Source organism: Podarcis filfolensis (assembly GCF_964270895.1).
Source record: "Podarcis filfolensis genome assembly, chromosome: 14".
Taxonomy (NCBI): domain Eukaryota; kingdom Metazoa; phylum Chordata; class Lepidosauria; order Squamata; family Lacertidae; genus Podarcis; species Podarcis filfolensis.
The window spans coordinates 2121895-2136358 of record NC_139616.1 but is presented as its reverse complement, the minus strand read 5'-3'; the positions used below and the strand labels follow the sequence as shown (position 1 = coordinate 2136358).

At 44.0% G+C, this 14464-nt stretch overlaps 1 protein-coding gene across 9 annotated transcripts in view; it reads right to left on the bottom strand.

The window, feature by feature from the left end:
- TJP1 (tight junction protein 1) overlaps positions 1-14464 on the bottom strand; it is a 316441-nt gene that overhangs the window by 253064 nt on the left and 48913 nt on the right. For 2 of the 9 annotated variants that reach the window (XM_083586115.1, XM_083586109.1), the window contains exon 1: positions 11442-11677. The exons of 6 other annotated variants lie outside the window; for them this stretch is intronic. In XM_083586115.1, coding sequence (XP_083442241.1) covers positions 11442-11608 — 167 coding nt within the window. In that variant the 5' untranslated portion in view covers positions 11609-11677. Of the gene's footprint in view, positions 1-4121; positions 4262-11441; positions 11678-14464 lie in introns of those variants that run through there. One more of the 9 variants, XM_083586116.1, reaches the window with a different exon arrangement.

Genomic DNA, 14464 nt, shown 5'->3' with positions numbered 1-14464 from the left:
TCCTAAATGCCAGTTGCTGGGAATCAGTAGTAGGGAGATGACTCAGGTCCAGTTTGTAGGCTTCCTGCATGTATCTAGTTAGCTACTGTGAGAACAGGATGCTGGCCTAGACAAGCCTTTGGTCTGATCCAGCACGGCTCTTCTTGCATCCTGATTTTTGCCTGGGTGGCTTCACCAAACCTATATGAGGTTCCATTCAGCACTGAATGGATCATTTTGCATGGGCATTCATCAACAAACATGTATTGCAGAAGCCAAGATTTACTGCCTCTTTGAGCCAAACAATTTTAATGCCATCTTGAGAGGAATTAATTCAGTGTTTTATTTTTATTTTTTTAGAAAAATCTTAACCTCTTCTTGCCTTCATTGGAGGAAATTTATAAATGAGCAAATTATTCCATTTTTAGATTTGTGTTAACCTTCTGATTGCAGTGAGATTGCTGCAGCGAGATAGCAAAAGCCACATTAATAATTATGTTGTGTGGGCAAAAACAAATAAACAAAACTTCATTTTTAATCAATTTTTAGACCTGATTTCTAAGCACTTGTTTCATACACAAGTTGAGTGGGAGGAGGGGACAGAGCTGTATTCATGTACTTATTTTGCTATATTTATATTCTGCCTTCCTTCCATTATAGAACTCAAGGTGGCCCACTTGGGGTTCCCAGACTCAGACCAGACCCAGACCTGCACAGCTTCAGCAAGGTGGTGGCCTCCTCCTATATACCCTGGAATCTCTTTCTAGTTCCACATGGTCAGAAACCTCATGAGAACTCAAAGTTCCCTCTTCATGTATAAACAGCAAATCGGTGCAACCTCATGGCCACGCTGCCTACGAACCTTTGGCAAGAGAAAAGGAAATGACTGAGATACCTGCCGACCTCTTTTACACTTGCCTCTTCTCTAACTATTATTAGCCACTGCTGGAGACACTCCACGTGTCTTCTACTGGTCTGACCTGTATATGAAAGTTACCTTCCTAATGCCATCATTTGCCTTACAAGGCCATATTAATGGGGGAAATGGGGTGGGGGATGAGCCAAAGGGGAAGCTATTCTCCAAGTGCCCAAAATGTTTTATTGTTGCTCTACTGGAAACAAGAAATGCCTTCCTAAGGGGTAATCCTCAAATCAGCACCCTGCAACAATGTACTGCTGTAACTCTCTCCTTTGCCAAATGCATATTAATAGGCATTCAATGTTCTGCTGCTGCCAAGCAACATTTTGCTGAGCACTGAGGTTAAGGGCAAGTTGGGTAAAAACCCTTTAAACAAACAAGCAAGCAAACCTTCTGACCCTACATTTAGTTCAAGAGCTAAAAGATGACTCACAAGCCTTTCTGTGCTCTACTAGGACATCTAAGGCCACGTCAGGTCATTCCATGTTCAGCCAGAGTCACCTAGAGGTCTCCAGATGCCATCTTGCACGAGAACTGGACCATAAGAACATAAAGCGAGTTCCATTAGATCTGATACCCTTTCCCACAGTGGCCACCAGATGCCTCGGGGAAGACCACAAGCAGGACACAAGGGTAGTTCTCTCCCACTGCCCTCTAGCAACTGGTAGTCTGATACACTTTGCCTCTGGATCCTGGAAGAATTTGTCTCACCTGTTAAAAACATTTAAGCCAGCGGTCTTCCCTACATCTTGCAACTATGAATTTCATAGGTTAATTGTATACTAGTATACTATTGTATACTAATTGTATACTAATTGTATACTAATTGTATACTAGTATACTATTGTATGTATGTAGCATACTATTGTATGCTATGCTTTACGAACCAACTTAGGATCATAAGAAGAGCCAGCTGGATCAGCATCAGTGGCCAACAAGATGTCTGTGGCATCTAAAATCAGGACCTCTCCTTTGGCTTCCAGCAACTGGTATTCAGAAGCATTACTGCCTCTGACCGTGGAGGCAAAGCCGAGCCATCATGGCTAGTTGCCATTCATAGCCTTATCCTCCAACTCATGGTTTTAGAAAAGCCATAAAAAAACCTCTTCTTCATTAACATCTCCTGCCCCTGTGACAATTACAAGCTATTGTACACAATGTAAAGCTGCCACCCTCCTTATTTAAGTGAAACACTCAATACTTTCCCAAGGCTTCTTACAAATCAACTATTGACAAACCGGTTAACCTAACAGCAAAATGATAATGTAAGATACAACATTAGACAAATCAGATGTTCAAAAGCAAACAAACAATCTTTGACATTGACAATTTGCGATGAACATCTCAAAAATACCTGTTTTCAGAACAGGCAATTAACAGATCCTGCAATGAGAAGGAAATGAGAGCAATCACATCTCACAATAACTTTGCTTATAAAGGTATGGAAAAGAAGAAGCTGTTTTCTATTGGATTCACACTATATTAAGCAAAGTTGTTAATATACACTTTTAAATTGCAGTGTACAATTAAGCTGCTTCTGCTGTTTGGGAAGTTGCTTCTCTCTGGAGATCTGATCTGAGACAGTGGATTTGGCTACAGGAGCAGAATTGAAATTTAAAATACCTGGAAAGCTGCCGAACATCTTGCTCCCAGAGTTTCAGCTCATGTGCCCTCTCCCTCTGTCAACTGTGCCATCACAGGTCTCCTCAGGATCCACCTTGCCCAAAGGGGAGGACAAATTAACTTTCAAAAAGCTTTTCCCCCCCCTTGTAGTTTTGCCTTTGTTGCTTTATCACAGCCAAGAGTTAACATGGTGGGTTTGGTGCTTGCAGCAAGAGTACTTCTATCATTTCTCAGACACAGCTACTGAGAGTTTGTTACTCAGCTCTGAGCTTGGTGCTTTTGCTTTACTTCATCTCCCTGATTGTCTCCCCACTGCTGCCATCCAGCATGCTCTCCCAAATAACATCACATCAAATGCCAGGTCTTTTTAATGCTAAAGCAAAAGTGATGAGGTCAGTAGGACTCAGCTGAACATGCTCAGTGCATCTCACCAACATGCACAAGGAGGAGGAGAAGCTGATCCCTTTCCAGCTGATTGACCAAAGAACCGTTTCCGTATTTATAGTCATTCATTTTAATTACTATGGAGAGAACAATGTGATGTTCATTAAAATAATGACTAACAACACAGGTTAGAGAGAAGTGGTGGGTCTGCAAACATTTCCAGTGTAGACTATGATGATCTACTGACTCAGGGGTCAGTAGCAAAATAATCTTTCTGCAAATACAACAGGTACTGAAATCTATCAGGGCACAAGCTTTCGTGGACTAGAGTCATCAGATGCATAAAGTTTTATCCTTATTTTTCTGGGGTGCTCTCTTTCAGTGGCTGCTTTTTCACTATGCCAGAGTTGGGCCCTCCAGATCCTGCTGCACTTCAGTTCACATCAGCAAGACACATGCATCCATCAGGGAGCGACAGAGCTAAATCAGAGACGAACCAGGTGCCTGGAATGGGACCTTGCCCTGGTCTGCTTGTCAGCAAACATCTCTTTTTCCCAAAGTGGACAATAGCACAGGCAATACTGTTCATTCATGGGTTTTTGCCAAAAGAGGTTTACAATCCTCTTGGCATAAGTGTGAAAGACCTAAAGAGAGAGAGCATTTAGATTCTATGCATGAATCTTCTCTTAGCTAACAGCAATTTTAACATATTTAATAGGAGTTAAGCTCCACAAAATCAAAGGGATAATCAGGCACTTTCCAAACTGTTCAGTAACAGAAGTAACGCTCCATCCTGTCCTCCTCTTTCTACATGTCAGGGATGGGGAGCGCCTGTGTCTCTACAGATGTTGCTGGACTCTCCCATCATCTCCAGCCAATATGGCCAATGGTCAAGCAGGATGAGAGTCCAGCAACACCTGTAGGACTCCCCAGGTCCCACACTCCTCTCTTATCTGCTTCTCCATTTTCTTTTTAAAAACCTTTAAAACAAAGCAATCAAAATTAGAATCCAGGCCTGCAGAACTTGAGTTCTGTGCCCATCCTAACCCTTTCTGCTGCCCCTCACCCTTCCAAGCTCTTCCTCAGCATGCAGCACTGTCTTTCTGACCGCATTTCCCAAGAGTTCCTGCCCGCAGCTCCTACTAGGAGGCTGCCTTATGCCATGTCAGACTCCGCTAATGAAGCTGCCGCACAGCAAATCAGACCAAGAATATACCTAGGCCAATTTTGTCTGCTCTGATCAGTTGTAGCTCTCCAGATCTCAGCAGACAAAGAAGGGCGCTTCCAATCCATCTGCTGCTGGAACCTTCTCACTGAAGATGCCATTTTCATTTTGTGACATGTCTTTTTAGAATGTAAGTCTGAATGTAAGTCTATAAAACAGTAAAAACTACAACATTTATTAAAAACAAAACAGCAATGCACAATTAAACACCATGTAAGGAATGGAAAGGCCCAGACTGTAAAACTTAAGTTATTTAAAAAGCCTGGATAAATAGAAATATCTTCACCGAACACTGAAAACACAGTGCCAGGAAAACTTGTCTGGGAAGGCTGTTCCATAACCAGGGAGCCACTACCCAAAAGGCCTTGTCCCTAGCTCACTTCATCTGGTGGTGTGAGCAGGAGAGACCTCAGTGGCTGTTAGCCATGCTGGACGCTCTGTCTTCAGAGGCAGAGAATGCAAGCTGCTTGCCAGGATGTCTGCAAGCAGGGCTTGAAGGTTACTTCTGCTGTTTGACCCCAGGAGATGGTATTCAGAAGTACTCATGTGTATATGTGCTTTGTAACCTGGAATGTAACCTGCTGCACAAAAAAGGTCACATTCTTTGCTCCACCTACTTTTGCCACTGACTTTGTCCACGCTGAAAAGCAGCACCAGGAACGTTGCCCATGACAGAATGTGGTCCTGGGCTGAAGAAAGTTCCCCTCCCTGAGCTAATCCTTCCTTCCCTGCCTCAGAAGCCAGATAGCCACCTATATGGGATCTTGTAGAAATTCATTTCCTGCATTGACAAGTGGTTGAATTGAATGACCTTTGAAGTCCCCTTCCAACTCTGTTATTCTCCGACTCTACTTTTAACTGAGTGAGATGTAAGATGTGCAGACCTGGTTTATATTATATTTTATGCCACATCACAACACATTTCAAACATGTGGAATGTGTTTCCATATATGTAGTCCTTGTGCTGGTAACCTTGAGGCTGGGTTACTGCAGTGCACTCTCTGTGGGGCTGCCCCTGGGCCTAGTTTGAAGCTCCAGCTGGTGCAGAAGGAGGTAGCCAGACTGCTGAAGGAGGCATCCAGCCAACTAAGTGTGACTCCCTATCTGCTACTGAGCCAGGTTCAAGGTTCTTGTTTGTTACAAAGCCCTGAACCACTCAGATCCTGGGGACCTCAGGGGTTACCTGAACCCTTCTATCTCAGCTCAGTCACGGAGATCATCTGCAGGAGTCTTGTCAGTCATTCCCCGAGTTGGTGAGGCTCATTTGGCTACAACAAGAACCCAAGCCTTCAGTGTCATCAGCCCAGTCCTGTGGAACACCCTGCCACTAGAGATGGAGCAAGGGCCTTTTAAACTTTTAAGCCCACTGCGGGTTTTTCAATTCTTTCAGGTTTATACAGGAAATTAGGAAAACCCATTTCCATAACAATTACCTCATTTCTGATTTTAACATTTTGATATGGTTATTTTGTATGATTTTACATATGTTTTTTGTAAACCGCTCTGGTACCTTTTTATGAATAGTGGTGTAAAAGAAAGGAAGAAGTAGAGGTAGTTGGTGGCTGGCAAAGAGAAGTGGAAACAGAATGAAAAAGGGCATGAGAGGGGGAGGAAGGTGCCCTACTCAATTGTGGCTTCAGTCCCAAACACTTTGTGCTCAAGCCCTGCCCACCTGCAGCATATGGACCCCAGGAAATTAATCCGAGGGAATGTGGCCCTTGACAGAAAAAAGATTGCCACCCCTGCCAAAGACAGTTGTACATTCTCCCTTGACACATATTATGAACTGCCCCACACAAAATTTGAGAAACCACAAGCATATGTGGACCAACATGGACCAACTCATCCTTCATAGAAATAGCATATGAGAATCATGAATGCCAAGAATTAATAGTTGGTAGTCAGTCAACTTGTTAAATATCAGAATTGCATCCACAAACAGCACTCCAGGACAAATTAATTCCCATTTTCTCTCACACATAGCCTACACATTGGCAGAAGTTATTCTGTATCACTTTCTCTACACATATTAATTTTATCTATTTACAGGATTATTATTTATTTTTTTAAAAAACCTTCCCTCTTCAGCAGAAAACACTCAAAGCAGCTTCCTATTCATGTATATTCCTATATACATAAAAATGCAAGGCTGTTGTCATGCACCCCCCCCCCCCCCGATGGGAGCCTCATCAGAATCCTGGTTGTGCATGAAGTCAGGGTGGGGAACAAACAAGAAGGCAGGTTGCACCACAGCAGCAGCCATGGCATAGGCACTAGGGGGGAAAGACACTGAGGACAAAAGTCATGAGAGAGGTCTGAATGGCCTGGGAAAGGAGGGCTGTTGTCTTTTTAAAAAGGTGTTTTAACCAGGAAGGAGAAATGGCAGAGATGGGAACAAAATAGAAACTAACACCAAAAGCTAACACAACAGAACGCCTCCCAATTCCTTTTTTGCTGTATTGAAACCTTGTTTTAAGCCACCTCTTTTTCTCAGTGTCTCCCACCTTGGCTTGCTTTCATCAAACCTCTGCTATTGTTTAAAACCAGGGGTTCCCTCATTGGCACTCTTTTCTTGCTATCCTGAAACTTCTCCCTCATCCATTTCTCAGCTGCCTCATACGAGAGAGAAGAAAGATACAGAGCCCTCAAATATTCCATAGACTCACATGATGTCTTGCATTGGGGTAATATGTCTTGTCTTCAACATGTAGTTTCAGATTCAATTAGGTAATTTAGAATGGGTATTTTATTAACAAGAGAACACCCACCCACAACATTCATCAACTGGACTGAACCATCTCTGACTGAACAAGCTAAGTGACAGGCTTGCTCTCAAAATAGCACAGGGAGACAAGCCCCCAAAACTTGGGACCGGTGACTGAAGACCCAATATCTCAGGACAGCGAGTTCCACACCCTGGGCATTGCTGCAAAGAAGGTCTTGTCCCTTGTTTCCACCTGCAACACCTCATCTGGTAGAGGGACATCTAGCAGAGCTGGCAGCAGGGGACAGGTAAGTCAGTGGGTTGTATCCCATGTTATTCCTACTCAGAGTACAGCCATTAGAATAATAGAACTGTAGAGTTGGAGGGGACCCCAAGGGTCATCTAGTCCAACCCCCTGCAATGCAGGAATCTCAGCTAAAGCATCCATGACAGGTGGTCATCTGACCTCCACTTAAAAACCACCAAGGAAGGAAAGATCTATTAATAGATCTGACTAATTTAGGTTCTGCAATTTTAATGGGGCTACTCTGAGTAGAACTTAGTTGGCTACAACCCTACATAAACCCTACAAACCCTACATGCATAGGGTACCAATGTACGGGGTTTTTAACCCACTGAGCCTCTAAACCAACTTCCCCCAATCTGGTGCCCTCCAGGTGTTTTGGGCTTCCTCTCCTATCATCCCTGACTATGGGCCCTGTTAGCTTGGCAGGGCCGATGGCAGTCCAACATTTGGGGAGCACCAGCTTGGGAAAGGCTGCTCTATAATTTGAAGCAATACATGGAATAAACCCTTAGGAACCCAGAGCCTGACACCAAGTCAGACCCTTGGCCCACGTAGCTCAGGGTGGCCTCCACTGACAGGGAGCAACTCTGGGATTCCTTCCAGCCTTGCCTGGGCAGGCCTGACCATTGAGCTACAGTTCTTCCCTGTGGTGCTGCTAAATATTTAAACACCTAAGCTAATGTTATTGGAATTTGTACCAGGACGTATGGCAACTTCTATGGGGCTGGCAACTGTCAAAGTCAGCGTGGGGCAAGCCTCTACCCTTTCCTTTTGAATTTACACTGGTTGGCAGGTTGGTGCTGCATGACATCTAACGTGGCTGGAAGATCTTATCACAGTAGAATTTAGTCACTTAGTGGCCTCTCTGCTAGACTGGTGCCAAGCAGGAGAGGGATTGTGGTGATCTGGATGACTGTCCCTGAGAATCGATCTCAAGACCACCCCATTCATTTTCTTAATAACTCTAAATGGCTTCTGTACAGCTCACTGTTTTGACACTTGGAGCCCTAGAAATTGAATTAGCCCCTAGAAATTAAATTCTCCAACACTGTGTGATGATGAAACACGAGAAACAAACAAAAACAAGCCGTATAGTAATGAAGCTGTGCTTTTAATGTTCCATAGGACAAGACCTTTTATTGTGGAAGAAATTAGAGTGGCAGATGTTCCATGAAGGAAGGAAACAGTCGCCACTACCTTTGCATTTTTTCATTCAGTGGATTCAGGTGGATTATCTCCCCCAGCAAAAGATAAGAGTATTTTAAACCATTTTTATTAAACGGTCTATTTTGCTTGCAGTAACTGTATGTAACATATATCACAGATGTTATTGACCTGAGAGCAAACCAGAATACGTAAAACCTGATTTTCATTCTTTTTTTCAAAGCATGATACTTGAATTCATAAAAGCTGAAATATCTAATTAAAAATCAGATTGACTCATTTTCTTTCACATGCAGTGCATTGTTTGTTTGTAAAAGGATTGTGAGCTGCACTTCCAATGTAACATAGCCAAATGTATACTTTTCTTGTTACTAAGTAGGCAGAAAACATTTCTTAGGTCAGTTTTTATTCATTTATTATTTTGTAATTTTCTCAACAGCATCCAAACTATGGACTCCATCCAAACTATGGACTCCAGGATGGTGTACATGAAAATCACACATCATTCTAATACTAATAAAATATTTTTTTAAATAATAATAATAACAACATAATAAAATTTATTTAATCAAAGACCAGAATTTTTATGCTGATGAATTCTTACCCTTCAGCAAAAACACAGCTAATCTTTTTTTAAAGAACATCTGCTTACTTTTGGATTTTATGTTGTACTGTCATTCAGGGTAAGGATGCTCTTATAAAACATAGTCATGTAAAAGGATGTTAAAGCCACAAGGCAAACATAATGACAGAAAGAACTTAAGCATGTCCTGCAGCCTAACAACAAATTTGTCTATAAGTGTCCATTAGACTTCACACTCACAGAGCAACCTTGTTTTGATCCTTCATAACAATCATTGAGAAACTTATGTACAATACACTCATGCCTGATAGATGGGAGCTGTAAATGATTTTTTCCCAACTTCTACAGCAAGGTTGTACAATGATCTGAGAGTACTTAGAAGAGAGCACACAAAACAGTATAAAAATAGAACCTATTTAATGCTCAGTTTTGTTCCTGACAAATAATGTTTTATCATTAGCATCTGTATACACCTCAATGACTCACATGCACTATCAGCAAAATGAAGAGAGATGATTCTGCTGAGAGTGAGCTAAATTATCATTTTATGTGTCCCAGACAAATGAGAACATGGCCATAGGAACCCCTGCAAACAACTGGTTTTTAAATAAAAGTTTCAACTCTTCTTTACTGTAACATAATAGGCTTGGCAATGATTTTTTAAGTTAAGTTATGGTAAGTTAAGTTGATATGCTATATGAAGTTCTTTAGAAAAGGCATACAAGGTGTTTGCATATTCCTTAAATATTATTATATTTATATTGTGATCCTGAAACCAGCTAAATTGGTTCTAAGCTGGTAAAAAAAAGCTTGTAAAAAATATCTGCCAGAGGGAATAAAGGGCAAGCCATGGGACAGAATGAGCAACGTGCATTTCACATATAGTCAAGGCAGTATTCCTTACTCACTACGAGGCTTCAGATGAGCAGAGTAGTAACCACTGTATTCTCTTTCTCATGTCATATATTCTGCTAATCTATCTGAATGGAGAGAGAATCAATCATATCAAGTGCAGGAAACAGGAGCAGACTATTAGCTGGTAGTTCTAAGATGCTCCAGCTACCTTCTGTGCCATCAGCACTTTTCCCCTCTGACATTTTGACCGAGGGTCAGGAGGAGAGCAAGTTACTGCTCAGATGTGGCTTTTTAAGCTTGTGTACATGACTGGACCTTCAAATAAGTTAATACAATTTAAGCAATATGATGAATGTCTCTCTTGTTGGCCAGAGACAGGCAGGGCAAGAGAGAGAAAGATGCATCCATTATGTATCTACATTTCATTTTGCACATCAAAAAGAAAATCACATATACAAAAGAAGAAGAATTGCATATGAGAAGTAAATGGATTTTGGTTCTGCCATTCCCCTCCCCCATGGAAACTTGTAGTGCTATATTGTTAAACCAAATAGTTGAGGCAATTCTGCTATGCTCTGTCCCCCCCCCCCCCATGTCAGCCTATTCAGTTTGATTTTAGATTTTATTCTCCTTCAGGTTTTTCCTTCTAAAAACTACCCATGTCCTATTGCTTGAAATCAAACTGATCCTTCACAAGTCACCAGTTATTGCAATGCATCTTTGCACCCTACTCACCCACAGTACATAATCACAATATGACAGTCTACCCCCTCAACATGCCGTGTGTGCGTGTGCACAGAGAGGAGCTGAGCAAAAGCCATTGAAGGAAACAGAGAAAAGCACACATGCACTATATAATTCTGAATCAAGCAGCTAAGGTCAAATTCTCACAATGCATTACACACACACTCTCACACATCCCACCCCCTCCAGTAACTATCATAAGCACCAATTATTTGGCAAGGATAAAACACACTTTATTCATCTAGGGTTTTTAAAAAAATCAAAATGCTGTTACCAAGCAGATCAAAGACTATGTTCCATGTTCTGAAATCCATAAAGGCCCTGCCTTATCACTCCCCCTCTGTATCTCTCTGGAAGAGCATCCATGATCTCAGATCAAATTTAACCAACATCCTCAGTTAAAAAAGAAATAGATTGGGAGCTTGATAGTGCAAAGCATGACACTTTTGAACTCTAAAACAGCTTCCAATTGGTTATGGCAACGAAGCCTCTGTTCCTCCACCCCCACCCCCACCCCGCACACACACACGGAGGGGCGAGGAAACTGGCCGGCTTTTGCGAAAAGAAAAGAAAAAAGAAAACTACTAAGCACAGCATCAAGGTCTGACTCTGCGGGGAAGGGGGCTGTTTTGCCGCAAATAATTCATGGAAACCCCCCCTGGCGCGCTGGTGTCTTTCCAGCATCCAGATGACAGAGAGGGAGGATTTCACTGCAAAGAAACCGGGCGATTCTGCCGATTTGCCACGGTTCGCATTTTAATTAATGCAGCACTCCTGGCCCCGCGGAGCCGAGCTGCGTGGCCGTGGAAGAGCAGGTCAGCGGGAAGAGCTTCCTTCGCCCGGGTCGCGCGCGTGGGCGCGCAGCGGCTCTCCGGCCCCGAAGCCAAGCGGGGCAGGCGCCCCATCCCGGCCGGCGCAGCGCCCAGAACCCGCAGCGCGGCGCCCGCTACTCACCAGAGCTTCCTCTTTAAGGGCATGAGGCTGCCCCGGTTGGAGGCGGTCACCCCGATGGCCATCTGCAAGACAGTCAGGTATTTCTGATACTTCATTTTGCCGTCGCCCCCCCGGTCCCTGCTGCGTCCCCGCCGCCGCCACCGACAGAGTCTCTCCAGCCGCTGCATGCAATCATCAAATTTTTATTTCCAGGCATCTGCCGTCCCTGCGTCGCGCTTCTTCCCTCCTCCGCCTCCTCCTCCTGCTCCTGCCGCGCTCCCTCGCTCCCTCGCGCTCCCGCTCGCTCGCGCCGGGCAGCCCCCCCGCCCCCGCCTCCTCCTGCAGCTCCCTCTCCTCCCGCTCGCGCTCGCCTCTTCCTTTCTCCTCCTCCTCCTGCTGCCTCGCTCTTTCTTTCTTTCTCTCGCTCGCTCTCCCTCACTTGACAGGAGCTCCTCTTTCTCCTCCTCCTCCTCCTCGCCCCTTCACTCTTGCCCACCTTTGCGATCCCTGCTCCTGTTCCGCCCCCCCCCGGGTTCATTCACACGTGCGTACCTATCGCGTCATGATTAGCCCGATTGCACGTGGGAATGGGCCAACCCAGCTACAACACACACACACAAACTCAAAGAAAGGAAGAAAATATTGGTGTGGTCTCCAGTGCAACGCTTTGGGATCATTTAAGGGGCAGAAGTGCTGATTCACACACATAGGCACTAAATGCCTTCATAAGGTGGTTTAGTAATGGTTTTGCATGTGAACAGGCCATTGGAGTGCATCTCTCTCTCTCTCTCTCTCTCTCTCTCACACACACACACACACACACACACACGTGTGCAAGTACAAAGAGGGAGATGGCATTAATATCTCCTCCAGTGTGATGCTTTGGAGCTTTTTGGGTGCCAGCAGTGGAAAGGCTGATTCACGCATGCAATGCTCCATAATTGCACCATACACTGTTCAACCCTGAACACCATTTCGAAGAAGTAGGTCGGAGTTCAAAGAGGCTTGCTTGTTCGTGAATAAGTTTAAAGTTGCAAAATGAGGGATTATTTGCATTTGTGAACAGGCCACTCACATGGTCATCAATCCATTGTTGTGATTATTTGCACATGTGAATGGGCCCTCTCAGATTCACCACCATTAACACTAAACTTTTATATCACTGAATGTCAACACAATGCGTTGAGGCATTTCAGCAATAACATATTGAAGGGGCTCCTTACACATCTGCAGTGCAATCCTAGGCACGGTTATTCAGAAGTACAGTGGTACCTCGAGTTAAGATCTTAATTCGTTCTGGAGGTCTGCTCTTAATCTGAAACTGTTCTTAGCCTGAAGCACCACTTTAGCTAATGGGGCCTCCTGCTGCCGCCGCACAATTTCTGTTCTCATCCTGAAGCAAAGTTCTTAACCCGAGGTACTATTTCTGGGTTAGCGGAGTCTGTAACCTGAAGCGCCTGTAACCTGACGTGTCTGTAACCCAAGGCACCACTACTGTGTGGGTGTGTTTAAAGTATGGTTGTAGATGAATGAATCAGTGGCCCCTAACCCTGAGGGCCATGCTCCACCTCCATTACTGAATACCAGTCACTGGGAACTGCAGGAGGGGCAAGCGCTCTTGTCCTCAGGTCCTGCTTGCAGGTTTCCTATGGGCATCTAGGTGGACCCTGCGAGTACAGAACACTCCACTGGTCTTGTCCAGCAGGCTCTTCTTACATTCTTACATTTGTGTGTTGATGTGGGGAAAGCCCCTTAGAATCATGGAATCATAGAATGGTAGAATTGGAAAGGACTCCAAGGGTCATCTAGTCCAACCCCCAGCAATGCAGGAATCTCAGCTAAAGCATCCATGACAAATTACCATCCAATCTCTGTTTAAAAACCTCCAAGGAAGGAGAGTCCACCCCCTCCTGCAAGAGACTGTTCCACTGCAGAACAGCTCTAATCGTCAAAAAGTTTTTCTGAATGTTTAGTGAGAATCTCCTTTCTTGTAACTTGAAGCCATTGATTTGAGTTCTCCCTTCCAGAGCAGGAGAAAACAAGCTTGTTCCCTCTTCCCTGTGACAGCCCTTGAGATATTTGCAGGTGGCTGTCATATCTTCTCAGAGTCTCCTCTTTTCCAGCTCCTTCAAGCTGTCCTCATAAGGCTTTGTTTGCAGACCCTTGATCATCTTGGTCTCCCTCCTCGAATTCTGTGCCCAGAATTGGACACAGTATTCCAGGTGTGGTCTGACTAAGGCAGAATAGAGTGGGACTGTGACTTCCCTTGATCTGGACACTAGACTTCTCTTGATGCAGCCTAGAATAGCATTAGCCCCCCCCCCCGCTGCATCACACTGCATCAACTTGTGGTCCACCAAGACCCCTTAGATGCTTTTCACATGTACTGCTAGTAAGCCAGGTGTCCTTCATCCTATACTTTTACAGCTGGTTCTTCCTGCCTAAGTGCAGAACCTTACATTTGTCCCTATTGAAATTCATTTTGTTAGCTTGCGCCCAGTTCTCCAATCAGTTAAGGACATTTTGAATTCTGTTTCTGTTTCTGTGGCATTAGCTATCCCTTCCAGTTTGGTGTCATCTGCAAATTTGATGAGCATCCTCTCAATTCCTTCATCCAAATTGTTTATAAAGACGTTGAACAACAACGGGTCCAGGACACAACCCTGTGGCACCCCACTTGCCACTTTTTTCCAGGATGATAAGGAACCATTTTTGGGTTTGGTCAGTCAACCAGCTACAAATCCACCTAAATCTACCTTGTTCATCCCACATTTTTCAGCTTCCTTGTGAGAATATCATGGGGGACTTTGTCAAAAGCCTTGCTGATCCATGAAGTTTGTAATTCTGTCAAAAAATAAATCAGATTGGTTTGGCATGACTTGTTTTAGAGAAACCCAGGCTGGGTCTTAGTAATCACAGCATCCTTTTCTAAGTGCTCACAGAACGACTGTTGAATTATCTGTTCTAGGACCTTTGCTGGTATCGATGTCAAGCTCACCGGTCTGTAGTTACCTGGGTCTTCTTTTCCCCCCTTTTTGAAGATG